Source organism: Pseudophryne corroboree, chromosome 5, assembly GCF_028390025.1.
Source record: "Pseudophryne corroboree isolate aPseCor3 chromosome 5, aPseCor3.hap2, whole genome shotgun sequence".
Taxonomy (NCBI): domain Eukaryota; kingdom Metazoa; phylum Chordata; class Amphibia; order Anura; family Myobatrachidae; genus Pseudophryne; species Pseudophryne corroboree.
The window spans coordinates 657162433-657178643 of record NC_086448.1 but is presented as its reverse complement, the minus strand read 5'-3'; the positions used below and the strand labels follow the sequence as shown (position 1 = coordinate 657178643).

At 49.2% G+C, this 16211-nt stretch overlaps 1 protein-coding gene across 3 annotated transcripts in view; it reads right to left on the bottom strand.

Annotated features, from left to right (window-relative positions):
• Window positions 1-16211, bottom strand: part of MCM4 (minichromosome maintenance complex component 4) — a 162990-nt gene that overhangs the window by 15600 nt on the left and 131179 nt on the right. For all 3 annotated transcript variants that reach the window (XM_063923696.1, XM_063923698.1, XM_063923697.1), the window contains exons 12-14: window positions 6778-7143; window positions 5785-5912; window positions 5492-5699 (exon numbers count right to left, since the gene is read on the bottom strand). In XM_063923696.1, the coding sequence (XP_063779766.1) occupies window positions 5492-5699; window positions 5785-5912; window positions 6778-7143 (702 nt within the window). The remainder of the gene's footprint in view (window positions 1-5491; window positions 5700-5784; window positions 5913-6777; window positions 7144-16211) is intronic.

The following is a 16211-nucleotide window of genomic DNA, read 5'->3' as shown; positions in this document are numbered from 1 at the left end:
AGCCTCTCAACAGATGGCTCAACAATAACCCTTTAGTTAGGCAATAACTATATTCAAGTATTGCAGACAATCCGCACTTGGGATGGGCGCCCAGCATCCACTACGGACTACGAGAAATAGATTTACCGGTGAGTAAAATCTTATTTTCTCTAACGTCCTAGTGGATGCTGGGGACTCCGTAAGGACCATGGGGATTATACCAAAGCTCCCAAACGGGCGGGAGAGTGCGGATGACTCTGCAGCACCGAATAAGAGAACTCCAGGTCCTCCTCAGCCAGGGTATCAAATTTGTAGAATTTTGCAAACGTGTTTGCCCCTGACCAAGTAGCAGCTCGGCAAAGTTGTAAAGCAGAGACCCCTCGGGCAGCCGCCCAAGATGAGCCCACCTTCCGTGTGTAATGGGCTTTTACAGATTTAGGCTGCGGTAAGCCTACCGCAGAATGCGCCAGCTGAATAGTGCTACAAATCCAGCGCGCAATAGACTGCTTAGAAGCAGGAGCACCTATCTTGTTGGGTGCATACAGGACAAAAAGCGAGTCAGTCTTTCTGACTCCAGCCGTCCTGGAAACAAAGTTTCAAGGCCCTGACTACATCCAGTAACTTGGAATCCTCCAAGTCCCCAGTAGCCGCAGGCACCACAATAGGTTGGTTCAAGTGAAAAGCAGATACCACCTTAGGGAGAAACTGGGGACGAGTCCTCAATTCTGCCCTATCCATATGAAAAATCAGATACGGGCTTTTACAAGACAAGGCCGCCAATTCTGACACACGCCTGGCCGAAGCCAAGGCCAATAGCATGACCACTTTCCACGCGAGATATTTCAGATCCACAGTTTTAAGTGGTTCAAACCAATGTGATTTTAGGAAACTCAACACCACATTGAGATCCCAAGGTGCCACAGGAGGCACAAAAGGGGGCTGAATATGAAGCACTCCCTTTACAAAAGTCTGAACTTCAGGCAGTGAAGCCAGTTCTTTCTGGAAGAAAATCGACAGGGCCGAAATCTGGACTTTAATGGAACCCAATTTTAGGCCCATAGCCACTCCCGACTGTAGGAAGTGTAGAAAGCGACCCAGCTGAAATTCCTCTGTTGGGGCCTTCCTGGCCTCACACCACGCAACATATCTCCGCCAAATACGGTGATAATGGTTTGCGGTTACTTCTTTCCTGGCTTTTATTAGCGTAGGAATGACTTCCTCCGGAATGCCCTTTTCCTTTAGGATCCGGAATTCAACCGCCATGCCGTCAAACGCAGCCGCGGTAAGTCTTGGAACAGACAGGGCCCCTGCTGCAGCAGATCCTGTCTGAGCGGTAGAGGCCATGGGTCCTCTGATATCATTTCTTGAAGTTCCGGGTACCAAGCCCTTCTTGGCCAATCCGGAACTACGAGTATCGTTCTTACTCCTCGCCTTCTTATTATTCTCAGTACCTTTGGTATGAGAGGCAGAGGAGGGAACACATAAACCGACTGGTACACCCACGGTGTCACTAGAGCGTCCACAGCTATCGCCTGAGGGTCCCTTGACCTGGCGCAATATCTCTTTAGTTTTTTGTTGAGGCGGGACGCCATCATGTCCACCTGTGGCCTTTCCCAACGGTTTACCAACAGTAGGAAGACTTCTGGATGAAGTCCCCACTCTCCCGGGTGTAGGTCGTGTCTGCTGAGGAAGTCTGCTTCCCAGTTGTCCACTCCCGGAATGAACACTGCTGACAGTGCTAGTACGTGATTTTCCGCCCATCGGAGAATCCTTGTGGCTTCCGCCATCGCCATCCTGCTTCTTGTGCCGCCCTGTCGGTTCACATGGGCGACTGCCCTGATGTTGTCTGACTGGATCAGTACCGGCTAGCTTTGAAGCAGGGGTCTTTCCTGACTTAGGGCATTGTAAATGGCCCTTAGTTCCAGAATATTTATGTGTAGGGAAGTCTCCTGACTTGACCATAGTCCTTGGAAGTTTCTTCCCTGTGTGACTGCTCCCCAGCCTCGAAGGCTGGCATCCGTGGTTACCAGGACCCAGTCCTGTATGCCGAATCTGCGGCCCTCTAGAAGATGAGCACTCTGCAGCCACCACAGTAGAGACACCCTGGTCCTTGGAGACAGGGTTATCATTTGATGCATCTGAAGATGCGATCCCGACCACTTGTCCAAGAGATCCCACTGGAAGGTCCTTGCATGAAACCTGCCGAATGGAATTACTTCGTATGAAGCCACCATTTTTCCCAGTACTCGTGTGCAGCGATGCACCGATACCCGTTTTGGTTTTAGGAGGTCTCTGACTAGAGATGACAGCTCCTTGGCTTTCTCCTGCGGGAGAAACACTTTTTTCAGTTCTGTGTCCAAAATCATCCCCAGGAACAGTAAAGCGAGTGGAAGGAACCAGTTGTGACTTTGGAATGTTTAGAATCCAGCCATGCTGTTGTAGCACTTCCCGAGATAGTGCTACTCCGACCAGTAACTGCTCCCTGGACCTCGCCTTTATAAGGAGATCGTCCAAGTACGGGATAATTAAAACTCCCTTTTTTCGAAGGAGTATCATCATTTCTGCCATTACCTTGGTAAACACCCTCGGTGACGTGGACAGTCCAAACGGTAGTGTCTGGAATTGGTAATGGCAATCCTGTACCACAAATCTGAGGTACTCCTGGTGAGGAAGGTAAATTGGGACATGCAGGTAAGCATCCTTGATGTCCAGGGATACCATGTAATCCCCCTCGTCCAGGCTTGCAATAACCGCCCTGAGCGATTCCATCTTGAACTTGAATTTTGTTATGTAAGTGTTCAAGGATTTCAAATTTAAAATGGGTCTCACCGAACCGTCTGGTTTCTGTACCACAAACAGTGTGGAATAGTAGCCCCGGCCTTGTTGAAGTAGGGGTACCTTGACTATCACCTGCTGGGAATACAGCTTGTGAATGGCCTCTAGCACAGCCTCCCTGCCCGATGGAGTCGTCGGTAAGGCTGATTTGAGGAAACGGCGGGGGGGAGGCGCCTCGAATTCCAACTTGTACCCCTGAGATACTACTTGAAAGATCCAGGGATCCACCCGTGAGCGAGCCCACTGATCGCTGAAATTCTTGAGGCGGCCCCCCACCGTACCTGGCTCCGCCTGTGGCGCCCCACCGTCATGCAGCGGATTTGGAAGAAGCGGGGGAGGACTTTTGGTCCTGGGAACCTGCTGTGTGTTGCAGCTTTTTTCCCCTTCCTCTGCCGCTAGACAGAAAGGACCCGCCTTTTCCCCGCCTGTTTTTCTGGGGTCGAAAGGACTGTACTTGGTAATACGGTGCTTTCTTAGGCTGTGAGGGGACATGGGGCAAAAATGCAGACTTCCCAGCCGTTGCTGTGGAAACAAGGTCTGAGAGACCGTCCCCGAATAACTCCTCACCCTTATAAGGCAAAACTTCCATGTGCCTTTTAGAATCTGCATCTCCTGTCCACTGCCGAGTCCATAAGCCTCTTCTAGCAGAAATGGACAAAGCACTTATTCTAGATGCCAGCCGGCAGATCTCCCTCTGTGCATCTCTCATGTATAAGACCGAGTCTTTTATATGCTCTATGGTTAGCAATATAGTGTCTCTATCTAGTGTGTCAATATTTTCCGACAGGGAATCTGACCAAGCAGCAGCAGCACTGCACATCCAGGCTGAAGCAATAGCTGGTCTCAGTATAACACCAGTGTGTGTGTGTAAATAGATTTTAGGATAGCCTCCTGCTTTCTATCAGCAGGTTCCTTTAGGGCGGCCGTATCCGGAGACGGTAGTGCCACCTTTTTAGACAAACGTGTGAGCGCTTTATCCACCCTAAGGGGAGTTTCCCAACGTGACCTATCCTCTGGCGAGAAAGGGAACGCCATTAGTAATTTTTTTGAAATCACCAATTTATCAGGGAAAGCCCACGCTTCTTCACACACCTCATTCAACTCCTCAGATGGGGGAAAAACTATAGGTAGTTTTTTCTCCCCAAACATAATACCCTTTTTTGAGGTACCTGGATTTATATCAGTAAGGTGCAATACCTCTTTCATTGCCTCAATCATGCCACAAATGGCCCTAGTGGACATTAAATTTGACTCATCGTCGTCAACACTTGCATCAGTATCCGTGTCGACATCTGTGTCTGCCATCTGAGGTAGTGGTCGTTTCAGGGCCTCTGACAGCCTTTGAATCGTCTGGGCAGGCACGAGCTGAGAAGCCGGCTGTCCCGCATTTGGCATGTCGTCAAATTTTTTATGTAAGGAGTCGACACTTGCACGTAATTCCTTCCATAAATCCATCCACTCAGGTGTCTGCCCCGCAGGGGGTGACATCACATTAATAGGCATCTGCTCTGCCTCCACATAAGTCTCCTCATCAAACATGTCGACACAGCCGTACCGACACACCACACACACACAGGGAATGCTCTTACAAGGAGACAGGACCCCACAAAAGCCCTTTGGGGAGACAGAGAGAAAGTATGCCAGCACACACCAGAGCGCTATAATAATACAGGGACTAACTGAATTATGACCCTTTATAGCTGCTTATTATATTAAACTGCGCCCAATTTTAGTGCCCCCATCTCTTTTTTACCCTTTCCGTAGTGTAGACTGCAGGGGAGAGTCAGGGAGCTTCCTTCCAGCGGAACTGTGAGGGAATAATGGCGCCAGTGTGCTGAGGGAGAAGGCTCCGCCCCTTTTTCGGCGGCCTTTCTCCCACTTTTTTCTGTAATCTGGCAGGGGTAATTACCACATATATAGCCTCTGGGGCTATATATTGTGGTTATTTTGCCAGCCAAGGTGTTTTTATTGCTGCTCAGGGCGCCCCCCCCCAGCGCCCTGCACCCTCAGTGACCGGAGTGTGAAGTGTGTATGAGGAGCAATGGCGCACAGCTGCAGTGCTGTGCGCTACCTTGGTGAAGACTGATGTCTTCTGCCGCCGATTTTCCGGACCATCTTCATGCTTCTGGCTCTGTAAGGGGGACGGCGGCACGGCTCCGGGAACGAACACCAAGGACGGGTCCTGCGGTCGATCCCTCTGGAGCTAATGGTGTCCAGTAGCCTAAGAAGCCCAAGCTAGCTGCAAGCAGGTAGGTTCGCTTCTTCTCCCCTTAGTCCCTCAATGCAGTGAGCCTGTTGCCAGCAGGTCTCACTGTAAAATAAAAAAACCTAATTTTAAACTTTCTTTCTAGAAGCTCAGGAGAGCTCCTAGTGTGCAACCAGCTCGAGCCGGGCACAGAAATCTAACTGAGGTCTGGAGGAGGGGCATAGAGGGAGGAGCCAGTGCACACCAGATAGTACCAAATCTTTCTTCTAGAGTGCCCAGTCTCCTGCGGAGCCCGTCTATTACCCATGGTCCTTACGGAGTCCCCAGCATCCACTAGGACGTTAGAGAAATATATATATATATATATATAAAAAGGGAGTCATTTCATAAAGAATCAAGAACCCTCTTTTCATCAAGTAGCTAATTGGAATACAGCCACAGATTCAGTGCTGTATACACTATGTATTGTACCTCAATGAGAGCTTGGCTGGCTTCCTCACTAAGCCTTGGATGGACATAGGTGCGAGCATAGGCAATGTAATCTTTTAATACTGCCATGTCCAGTTGCTCTTCATTCATCTGCTCCTCGCTCTGATAGTACAAGGCCACAAGATGGTGAGCCAAGCGCCTGTCGTAGGTCTCATCTTGAGGATCCAACATCAAGAATATCAGGTCAAATCTTTATATAAAAGATGAGGTTAAATGTCATTTTTTTTTTTTTTTAAAGTAACGTCGTTTTAAAAAAGAAAGCAAAATCAGTATACCTTGACAAAAGTGTGTGCGGGAGCTGGATGTTCTCAATAGTGGTTTTCTTAGGATTCCACTGAGATTCCACTGGGTTTGCAGCAGCCAAGACAGATGTGCGCGCGTTAAGTTGACAGATAATGCCAGCCTGCAGAAGAAAAAACATTGGAAAAGTATCAACTATCTCCAAGGTAACAATAATCTAAGGGGTACATTTACTAAAGCCTATAAAATAGACATGGGTGTTGAATATAGCAACCAGACTCTAGTTATCCGTTCCCTACTGAATTCTAGAAAATAGACGATCGAATTGTTTACTATGGGCATCATCACTTTGTTTTAGAAGCATTGGTAAATCTAACCCTAAATGTAAAGGCAAAATATTCTGTCACTTAGTCAAGACACACAGTGCAAACTGTAAACAGGAAGATCAAATAGTGGAGCAACCTGGGCAAAACGGGGGGTGGGGTAATAGGGAAATATCACCAACAGATGACGAAAGGGACAGGAGAAATAAGTTAGAACTAGGCGAGTCCTCCAGCACCAGTCAGGTTTCATACCAATCAGTGGTGGAAGTTATTGATTCAAACTGTTGTGTTAACATCTGTGGTTTCATATAGGGCTGTTCTCACTGTATATACCATATGCTATGTAGCAAACTCAGGGGTAAATGTATGATTTTCTGTTATCGGGGCACATCTGGTGACTCTTGTGGTGTGTGCGCAAGGTGACGCACCTGTCTATATTGGCGCTACTCTACAAGATAGCATGCCGATATGCAGGGCAAATTATGAATGGTCAGTAGCTGTGACAGCAGCGGCTATCTATTTCAACAGCTGATGTCATTGGATATTAACCACAACAGGGACAGCATTGTCCCTGGCTGCGCTGCACAGGAGACCACGTGACAACAGCGAGTTGTGTGTGGGTCCCTGGACTAGCATAAGAGACTCGTTTTTGTGATGCTAAACACTGACCACAAAGGATGCTGGGATTCAACTTTCTACACGTACCTTGGCAATTGAGAGGGTCTGCTGTTCCATGACTTCATGCAGCACAGACCTTGTGCTCTCGTTCATTTTGTCAAATTCATCTATGCAGCAAATGCCATTGTCACTTAGCACCAGGGCACCTGTTTGCAGGACAAGCTGTCTGGTTTCTGGGTCCTTAGTCACATAGGCTGTTAAACCTACAGCACTGGATCCCTTGCCAGAAGTGTACTGGCCTCTGGGTACCAGGTTGTACACATACTGTAAGAGCTGAGATTTACTTGTGCCAGGATCACCACACAGAAGGATGTTTACTTCAGCACGGAAATTGCCTCTTCCAGTATGGCTGAAATCCTTGCGTGTACCACCAAACAGCTGCAGAAGGATACCCTGCAAGAGAACAATGAAAGGTTTAGTAAGTATGTTGATTACTGCAAAGTGACCACTTTAAATAAACAGATCATCCACAGAATCTTCGTTTAGAACTTGACAATGGAATTCATTCGGAAGATGGAGCATACAAACTCATATAAGAACCATTGTAAGCAAACATCTGTCAACTTCCCGAAACTGCTAAGGCTTTGAGTGGAGAGAAGTAATTTTAGTCACTGCACAGACCAATCACGGATAGGAAATATATGGAGCACATGCTATGCAAGCAGTAATTATAAAATAAGAATTTACTCACCGGTAATTCTATTTCTCGTAGTCCGTAGTGGATGCTGGGAACTCCGTAAGGACCATGGGGAATAGCGGGCTCCGAAGGAGGCTGGGCACTCTAGAAAGATCTTAGACTACCTGGTGTGCACTGGCTCCTCCCACTATGACCCTCCTCCAAGCCTCAGTTAGGTACTGTGCCCGGACGAGCGTACACAATAAGGAAGGATTTTGAATCCCGGGTAAGACTCATACCAGCCACACCAATCACACCGTACAACTCGTGATATGAAACACAGTTAACAGTATGAAACAATAGAGCCTCTCAACAGATGGCTCAACAATAACCCGATTTAGTTAACCATAACTATGTACAAGTATTGCAGATAAACCGCACTTGGGATGGGCGCCCAGCATCCACTACGGACTACGAGAAATAGAATTACCGGTGAGTAAATTCTTATTTTCTCTAACGTCCTAGTGGATGCTGGGAACTCCGTAAGGACCATGGGGATTATACCAAAGCTCCCAAACGGGCGGGAGAGTGCGGATGACTCTGCAGCACTGAATGAGAGAACTCCAGGTCCTCCTCAGCCAGGGTATCAAATTTGTAGAATTTTTGCCCCTGACCAAGTAGCTGCTCGGCAAAATTGTAAAGCCGAGACCTCTCGGGCAGCCGCCCAAGATGAGCCCACCTTCCTTGTGGAATGGGCATTGACAGATTTTGGCTGTGGCAGGCCTGCCACAGTATGTGCAAGCTGAATTGTACTACAAATCCAACGAGCAATAGTCTGCTTAGAAGCAGGAGCACCCAGCTTGTTAGGTGCATATAGGATAAACAGCGAGTCAGATTTTCTGACTCTAGCCGTTCTGGAAACATATATTTTCAGTGCCCTGACAACGTCTAGCAACTTGGAGTCCTCCAAGTGCCTAGTAGCCTAGGCACCACAATAGGCTGGTTCAGGTGAAACGCTGACACCACCTTTGGGAGAAACTGGGGACGAGTCCTCAATTCTGCCCTATCCATATGGAAAATCAAATAAGGGCTTTTACAAGACAAAGCCGCCAACTTTGATACTCGCCTGGCAGAAGCCAAGGCCAATAACATAACCACCTTCCACGTGAGATATTTCAGATCCACGGTTTTTAGTGGTTCAAACCAATGTGATTTTAAGAAACTCAACACCACGTTGAGATCCCAAGGTGCCACAGGAGGCACAAACGGGGGCTGACTCTGCAGCACTCCTTTTATAAATGTCTGAACTTCAGGTACTGAAGCTAGTTCTTTTTGAAAGAAAATCGACAGAGCCGAGATCTGTACCTTAATGGAACCCAATTTAAGGCCCATAGTCACTCCTGCTTGCAGGAAATGCAGAAATCGACCTAGTTGAAATTCCTCTGTTGGGGCCCTTTCGGCCTCACACCATGCAACATATTTTCGCCATATGCGGTGATAATGAGTTGCTGTAACCTCTTTCCTGGCTTTAGTAAGCGTAGGAATGACTTCCTCGGGAATGCCCTTTTCCTTCAGGATCCGGCGTTCAACCGCCATGCCGACAAACGCAGCCGCGGTAAGTCTTGGAACAGACAGGGCCCCTGCTGCCGCAGGTCCTGTCTGAGTGGCAGAGGCCATGGGTCCTCTGATATAAATTCTTGAAGTTCTGGGTACCAAGCTCTTCTTGGCCATCCACGAGTATCGTTCTTACTCCTCGCCTTATTATTCTCAGTACCTTTGGTATGAGAGGCAGAGGGGAGAACACATAAACCGACTGGTACACCCACGGTGTTACCAGAGCGTCCATAGCTATCGCCTGAGGGTCCCTTGACCCGGTGCAATATCTTTTATAGCTTTTTGTTGAGGCGGGACGCCATCATGTCCACCTGTGGCCTTTCCCAATGGTGTACAATCCTATTGGAAGACTTCTGGAGGAAGTCCCCATTCTCCCGGGTGGAGGTCGTGTCTGTTGAGAAGATCTGCTTCCCAGTTGTCCACTCCGGGAATGAACACTGCTGACAGTGCTAACACATGATTTTCCGCCTATCGGAGAATCCTTGTGGCTTCTGCCATCGCCATCCTGCTTCTTGTGCCGCCCTGTTGGTTTACATGGGCGACTGCCGTGATGTTGTCTGATTGGATCAGTACCGGCTGGTTTTGAAGCAGAGGCCTTGCCGGCCTCAGGGCATTGTAAATGGCCCTCAGGTCCAGAATATTTATGTGTAGGGAAATAACCTGACTTGACCAAAGTCCCTGGAAATTTCTTCCCTGTGTGACTGCCTCCCAGCCTCAAAGGCTGGAATCCATGGTCACTAGGACCTAGTCCTGTATGCCGAACCTGCGGCCCTCTTGAAGATGGGCACTCTGCAGCCACCACAGTAGAGATACCCTGGTCCTTGGAGACAGGGTTATCAGCCTATGCATCGGAAGATGCGATCCGGACCACTTGTCCAACAGGTCCCTCTGAAAAGTTCTTGTATGGAACCTGCCTAATGGGATTGCTTCGTAGGAAGCTACCATTTTTCCCAGGACTCGCGTGCAATGATGCACCGCTACCTATTTTGGCTTCAGGAGGTCTCTGACTAGAGATGACAACTCCTTGGCTTTCTCCTCCGGGAGAAACACTATTTCTGGTTTATGTCCAGAACCATCCCCAGGAACAGTAGACGTGTCATAGGAACCAGCTGTGACTTTGGACTGTTTAGAATCCAACCATGCTGTTGTAGCACTTTCCAAAATAGTGCTACCCCGACTACCAACTGCTCCTTGGACCTCGCCCTTATAACGAGATTGTCCAAGTACGGGATAATTACAACTCCCTTTTTTTGAAGGAGTATCAACATTTCGGCCATTACCTTGATAAAACACCCTCGGTGCCATGTACAGTCCAAACGGCAGTGTCTGGACTTGGTAATGGTAATCCTGTACCACAAATCTGAGGTACTCCTGGCGAGGATGGTAAATGGGGACATGCAGGTAAGCATCCTTGATGTCCCAGGATACCATGTAATCCCCCTCGTCCAGGCTTGGAATAACCGCCCTGAGCGATTCCATCTTGAACTTGAATTTTTGTGTTCAAGGATTTTAAATATAAAATGGGTCACACCGAACCATGCGGTTTCGGTACCCCAACCCGTGTGGAATAGTAACCCCGTCCTTGTTGAAGTAGGGGCACCTTGAGTATTACCTGCTGGGAATACCGCTTATTAATTGCCTCTAGCACAGCCTCCCTGCCTGAGGGAGTTGTCAGCAAGGCATATTTTAGGAAACGGCTGGGGGGAGACATCTCGAATTCCAGCTTGTACCCCTGAAATACTACTTGAAAGAAACAGGGATCCACCTGTGAGCGAGCCCACTAATTGCTGAAATTTTTGAGACGGCCCCCCACCGTACCTGGCTACACCTGTGGAGCACCCGCGTCATGGTGTGGCCTCACAGGAGGCGGGGGAAGAATCTTGATTCTGGGAACAGGCTGACTGGTGCAGCTTTTTTCCCTCTACCCTTGTCTCTGCACAGAAAGGAAGCGCCATTTGACCCGCTTGCTTTTCTGAAGCCGAAAGGACTGTACCTTTGTCTGTGAGGAAACCTGAGGTAAAATTATTTCTTCCCAGCAGTTGCTGTGGATACGAGGTCCCAGAGACCATCCCCAAATAATTCCTCACCCTTATGAGGCTCTCTATGCGCTTTTTAAGTCAGCATCACCTGTCCAGTGACAGGTCTCTAATACCCTCCTGACAGAATGGACATTACATTTATTTTGGATGCCAGCCGGCAAAATATCCCTCTGTGCATCCCCCATATATAAGACGACGTCTTTAATATGTTTTTATGTTTTCCAACTAGTATCCCTGTTTGACAGGGTCACCGACCACGCTGCAGCAGCACTATCTGCAGGTCTCAGTCTAGTACCTGAGTGTGTAAATACAGACTTCAGGATAGCCTCCTGTTTTTTATCAACAGGTACCTATTAAAGTGGCCGTATCCTAAGACGGCAGTGCCACCTTTTTTGACAAACGTGTGAGCGCCTTATCCACCCTAGGGGATATCTCCCAGCGTAACTTATCCACCTGGCGGGAAAGGGTACGCCATCAGTAACTTTTTATAAATTACCAGTTTCTTAACGGGGGAACCCACGCTTTCACACACTTCATTTATTCATCTGATGGGGGAACAAAACACTGCCTGTTTTTTCTCCCCAAACCTAAAACCCATTTTTAGAGGTGCTTGGGTTAAAGTCAGAAATGTATAACACATTTTTTATTGCCGGGATCACGTCACGGATGTTCCTAGTGGATTGTGTATATGTCTCCACCTTGTCGACACTGGAGTCAGACTCCGTGTCGACATCTGTGTCTGCCATCTGAGAGAGCGGGCGTTTTTGAGCCCCTGATGGCCTTTGAGACGCCTGGGCAGGCGCGGGCTGCGAAGCCGGCTGTCCCACAGCTGTTACGTCATCCACCCTTTTATGTAAGGAGTTGACACTGTCGGTTAATACCTTTCACCTATCGATCCACTCTGGTGTTGGCCCCACAGGGGGCGACATCACATATATCGGCCTCTGTTCTGTCACCATATAAGCCTCCTCATTCAACATGTCGACACAGCCGTACCGACACACCGCAGACACACAGGGAATGCTCTAAACGAGGACAGGACCCACAAAAGCCCTTTGGGGGGACAGAGTAAGAGTATGCCAGCACACACCAGAGCGCTATATATATACAGGGACTAACTGAGTTATGTCCCTAATAGCTTTTATATAATATACTGTATACAGTGCCAATTTTAATGCCCCCCCTCTCTTTTCCCTCTTACTGTACTGTAGAATTGCAGGGAAGAGCCAGGGAGCTTCCCTCCAGCCGAGCTGTGAGGGAAAAATGGCGCCAGTGTGCTGAGGAGATAGGCTCCGCCCCTTTTTCGCGGCCTATTCTCCCGTTTTTTATGGAATTCTGGCAGGGGTATTTACCTCATATATAGCCCCTGGGGCCATATATTGAGGTATTTTAGCCAGCCAAGGTGTTTTTATTGCTGCCTCAGGGCGCCCCCCCCAGCGCCCTGCACCCTCAGTGACCGGAGTGTGAAGTGTGTGAGAGGAGCAATGGCGCACAGCTGCAGTGCTGTGCGCTACCTTGGTGAAGACAGAGTCTTCATGCCGCCGATTTTCCGGACCATCTTCTTGCTTCTGGCTCTGTAAGGGGGACGGCGGCGCGGCTCCGGGACCGAACATCAAGGCTGGGCCTGCGGTCGATCCCTCTGGAGCTAATGGTGTCCAGTAGCCTAAGAAGCCCAATCCGGCTGCAAGCAGGCGAGTTCGCTTCTTCTCCCCTTAGTCCCTCGCTGCAGTGAGCCTGTTGCCAGCAGGTCTCACTGAAAATAACAAATTCTAAGACTATAACTTTCTAAGAGCTCAGGAGAGCCCCTAGTGTGCATCCAACCTCGGCCGGGCACGAAATCTAACTGAGGCTTGGAGGAGGGTCATAGTGGGAGGAGCCAGTGCACACCAGGTAGTCTAAGATCTTTCTAGAGTGCCCAGCCTCCTTCGGAGCCCGCTATTCCCCATGGTCCTTACGGAGTTCCCAGCATCCACTAGGACGTTAGAGAAATCAGGATTTTGGTACTTACCGATAAATCCCTTTCTCCGATTCCACAGGGGCCACTGGAGCGTAGTTACAATGGGGAAATAGTAGGCAGTAATTGGGAGATGGCACTTTAAAATTCTTCACTCTGTGGCTAGCTCCTCCCCTACTATCTCCCCTCCAAGCCAGTCTACGTAAAACTGTGCCAGAGTAGAGCTGGAAAAAACCAAACCGTAAGGTAGAGGAGGTTAATGAAGCCCTGTAAACCAGGATAACACAAATCAAACCTGGAACAGAACCTAACAAACAACCGGCTAGCCCGAACTCAAGAAGCAGTCATATGGTGATCTGCAAACCGTTAAGCAAAAAACAAGGTGGAACAGCGCTGGGCGGGCGTCCAGTGGCCCCTGTGGAATCGGAGAAAGGGATTTATCGGTAAGTACCAAAATCCTGATTTCTCCATCATCCACTAGGGGCCATTGGAGCATAGTTACAATGGGGACGTCCCAGAGCTCCCAAAACGGGTGGGAGAGCGCTGAGAGTCCTGTAAAATCGCTCGGCCAAACTGTGATGCAGAGGCCGCAAAAGTGTCAAACTTGTAGAATTTGACAAAACGAATGTCGGTCCAACCAAGTAGCCGCCCGACAAAGTATTCATGGAGACCCCACTGGCAGCTGCCCACTAAGGTCCCATAACGCGCGTAAAGTGCGCTGAAATGGAAAACGGAGGCTCCCGAGCCACCGCCAAGAAGCCTGTCAGATGTATCCAACAGCCCAGCATATGCTGGGATCCCGGCTATTTAGTACGGGAGCATCGTACAGAACAAAGAAGAAAACCCCTTTGTCGAATAGCCTAAGACCTCTGTAGAGAGAGTCGGCGAGCCTTGACAACAGTCAACTAGTAACTGAAAAACACTAGTGTCAGATTTATATGAAAAACGGACATCCCCTTTGGAAGAAACGACCTCTGAGGCCGAAGCTCAGCCGGGGGAGTTGCCAATAGAGTACTCCCTGAAAGAGAGCCCAAACTTACGGCCGCCAGGCTAATCTCTTTTGGAAGAAAACCGAAAAAGGCAGAGACCTAAAATTCAGGTCAATGTGGTTTTAAGCGCAGCAGAGCAAAACCTCCCAGAGAAACCAAAGATGACGGCTGAATGGTATGTCTTCGATGGATCCCTGAGCAAGGTTGCCTCAGGAAAACGGCAGCTTGTTGGACCGGCGATACATCGAGGGGTATACCCTGGAGAGGTCCTGATACCATTTCCTGCCGTCTGCGGGGAAAGGATAGGAAAACAAACATTGTTTGATACCTGAAATTGTGTATTCGGGTGTCTGCCGGCCGCCCACCGGAGCCTACCCAGCTCATCCGAAACTGGACCAGTCGCTGTCATTTCGTCATCGGCGTCGAACCCTGATGTACTTGACGTGCCCGCCTCCTTTACCTGCAGTATCAGACGAACTGCTGTATAATGCACCTGGAAATTCTGAGACACTGGTTCAGACTCTGGACATCTTTCTCCACCTCCCGGAGAGGCCTTTCCACTGCTGAGTTGTGTAACATGGAAGGTTATCAAGGCTCTTTTAGAAACCTGGAGAGGTGAAATGACGTACAAGGTCTCTGGTTAACAGCGACATTACCTGCATAATCTGAGCTTGTCAAACAGGAGTGTCCTGCAGGTGCGTGGAGGGCTAAGCAGATGGCTCCACCGCATACTTCACACCTAAGAGGGAATTCCTTGACTATCCCAGGTGAGACAAACAAAAGGAGAAAAGGTGGGTTAAATAAACACAGCCCTACGTAAGGTCTGCACTATAATGTGTAGTGACCGACACGTTCAAATAAACTTTCTGGAGCAGCGGAGACCTGAACCATTAGGTCTGCGCTGTGGGACATGAGTCTTAGCCACTAGACTATAGGTCCCTTCAGATACCCGCTACAGCGACTGTCTGATGCCACACACATTCCCCAAATTACTACCAGTATTATTATTATTATTAAGTGAAACAAAGGAATAATAAAGGGAAGGTAACACCCGCCCTGTATGTAGAGTACTGCTAAATTAGGAAGACTCAATACATGTTTCTCGGAGGCTCCGCTGGTTTCCCAAAATGGCGTGCAGTCTGCGAGAAAAGCCGGGGGGAAAAGTTATGTGGCAAGGCGGAGCTAATGTGAAACCAGGTCTGTCTTATAATAAAAACATTGCCACTATATATGGTAGTGTAACAGCATACACATATATATATATATATATATATATATATATATATATATATACACACACACACACACACATACATATACATACATATACACACATACACACATATACACACACCCATACATAACCCCATACATATATATATATATATATATACATAATTAAGCCAATTTGGTAGAGGGTGATATGTGAACCTGGGTTCCTATGCATAATCTGCTCCACTATTATGGCCACCAATGCATTCATGAGCCCCTGATATAGAGCAGGCTCTAATCCATGTGTGTGTGTGCTGGGGAGTGGGGAGCCCGCTGAGCAAAGCGGGATTAAGCTCCTTTGTAACATTAAATGAAGCGGTAAACTCCCTGACTCTCCCTCCAGCAATGTGTGAAATGAAGCAGGGAGCCCGCTGTGCAGAGCGGAATTAGGTCCAAAATTTAACTAACCCGCTTCAGTTCCACGAAGCGGTGAGCGCCCTGTATCCCCCTCCGGCAATGCGTGCGGGGAGCAGGGAGCCCGCTGTACAAAGCGGGAAATGCAGTGGCTGGAGAGCGGGGCGCTGAGCCCGCTGTGCAGCGCGGGAGCCTGTAGCTTACCCGGAGCGGTGAGCGCCCTGTATCCCCTGCCGGCAAAGCGTGAGCAGGGAGCCCGCTGTACAGAGCGGGAAATGCAGTGGCTGGGGAGCGGGGCGCTGAGCCCGCTGTGCAGAGCGGGAGTCTGTAGCTTTCCCGGAGCGGTGAGCGCCCTGTATCCCCTGCCGGGGAGCCCGCTGTACAGAGCGGGAAATACAGTGGCTGGGGAGCGGGGCGCTGTGCGGGAGTATCCCGGCCGGGTCGCGGGGAGCGCTCGCTGTACCGAGCAGGAGTTAGCTCCGCCCCCCGCTCTGGCGCAAAATTTAAACGAACCCGTCGGTGAGTGCCCTGCATCCCCCGCCGGCAATGTGTGTCGCGGGCGGGGAGCGCTGAGCCGCAGTACAGAGCGGGCGCTGTGCATAGCGCATTTCTGAAGCTCCGCC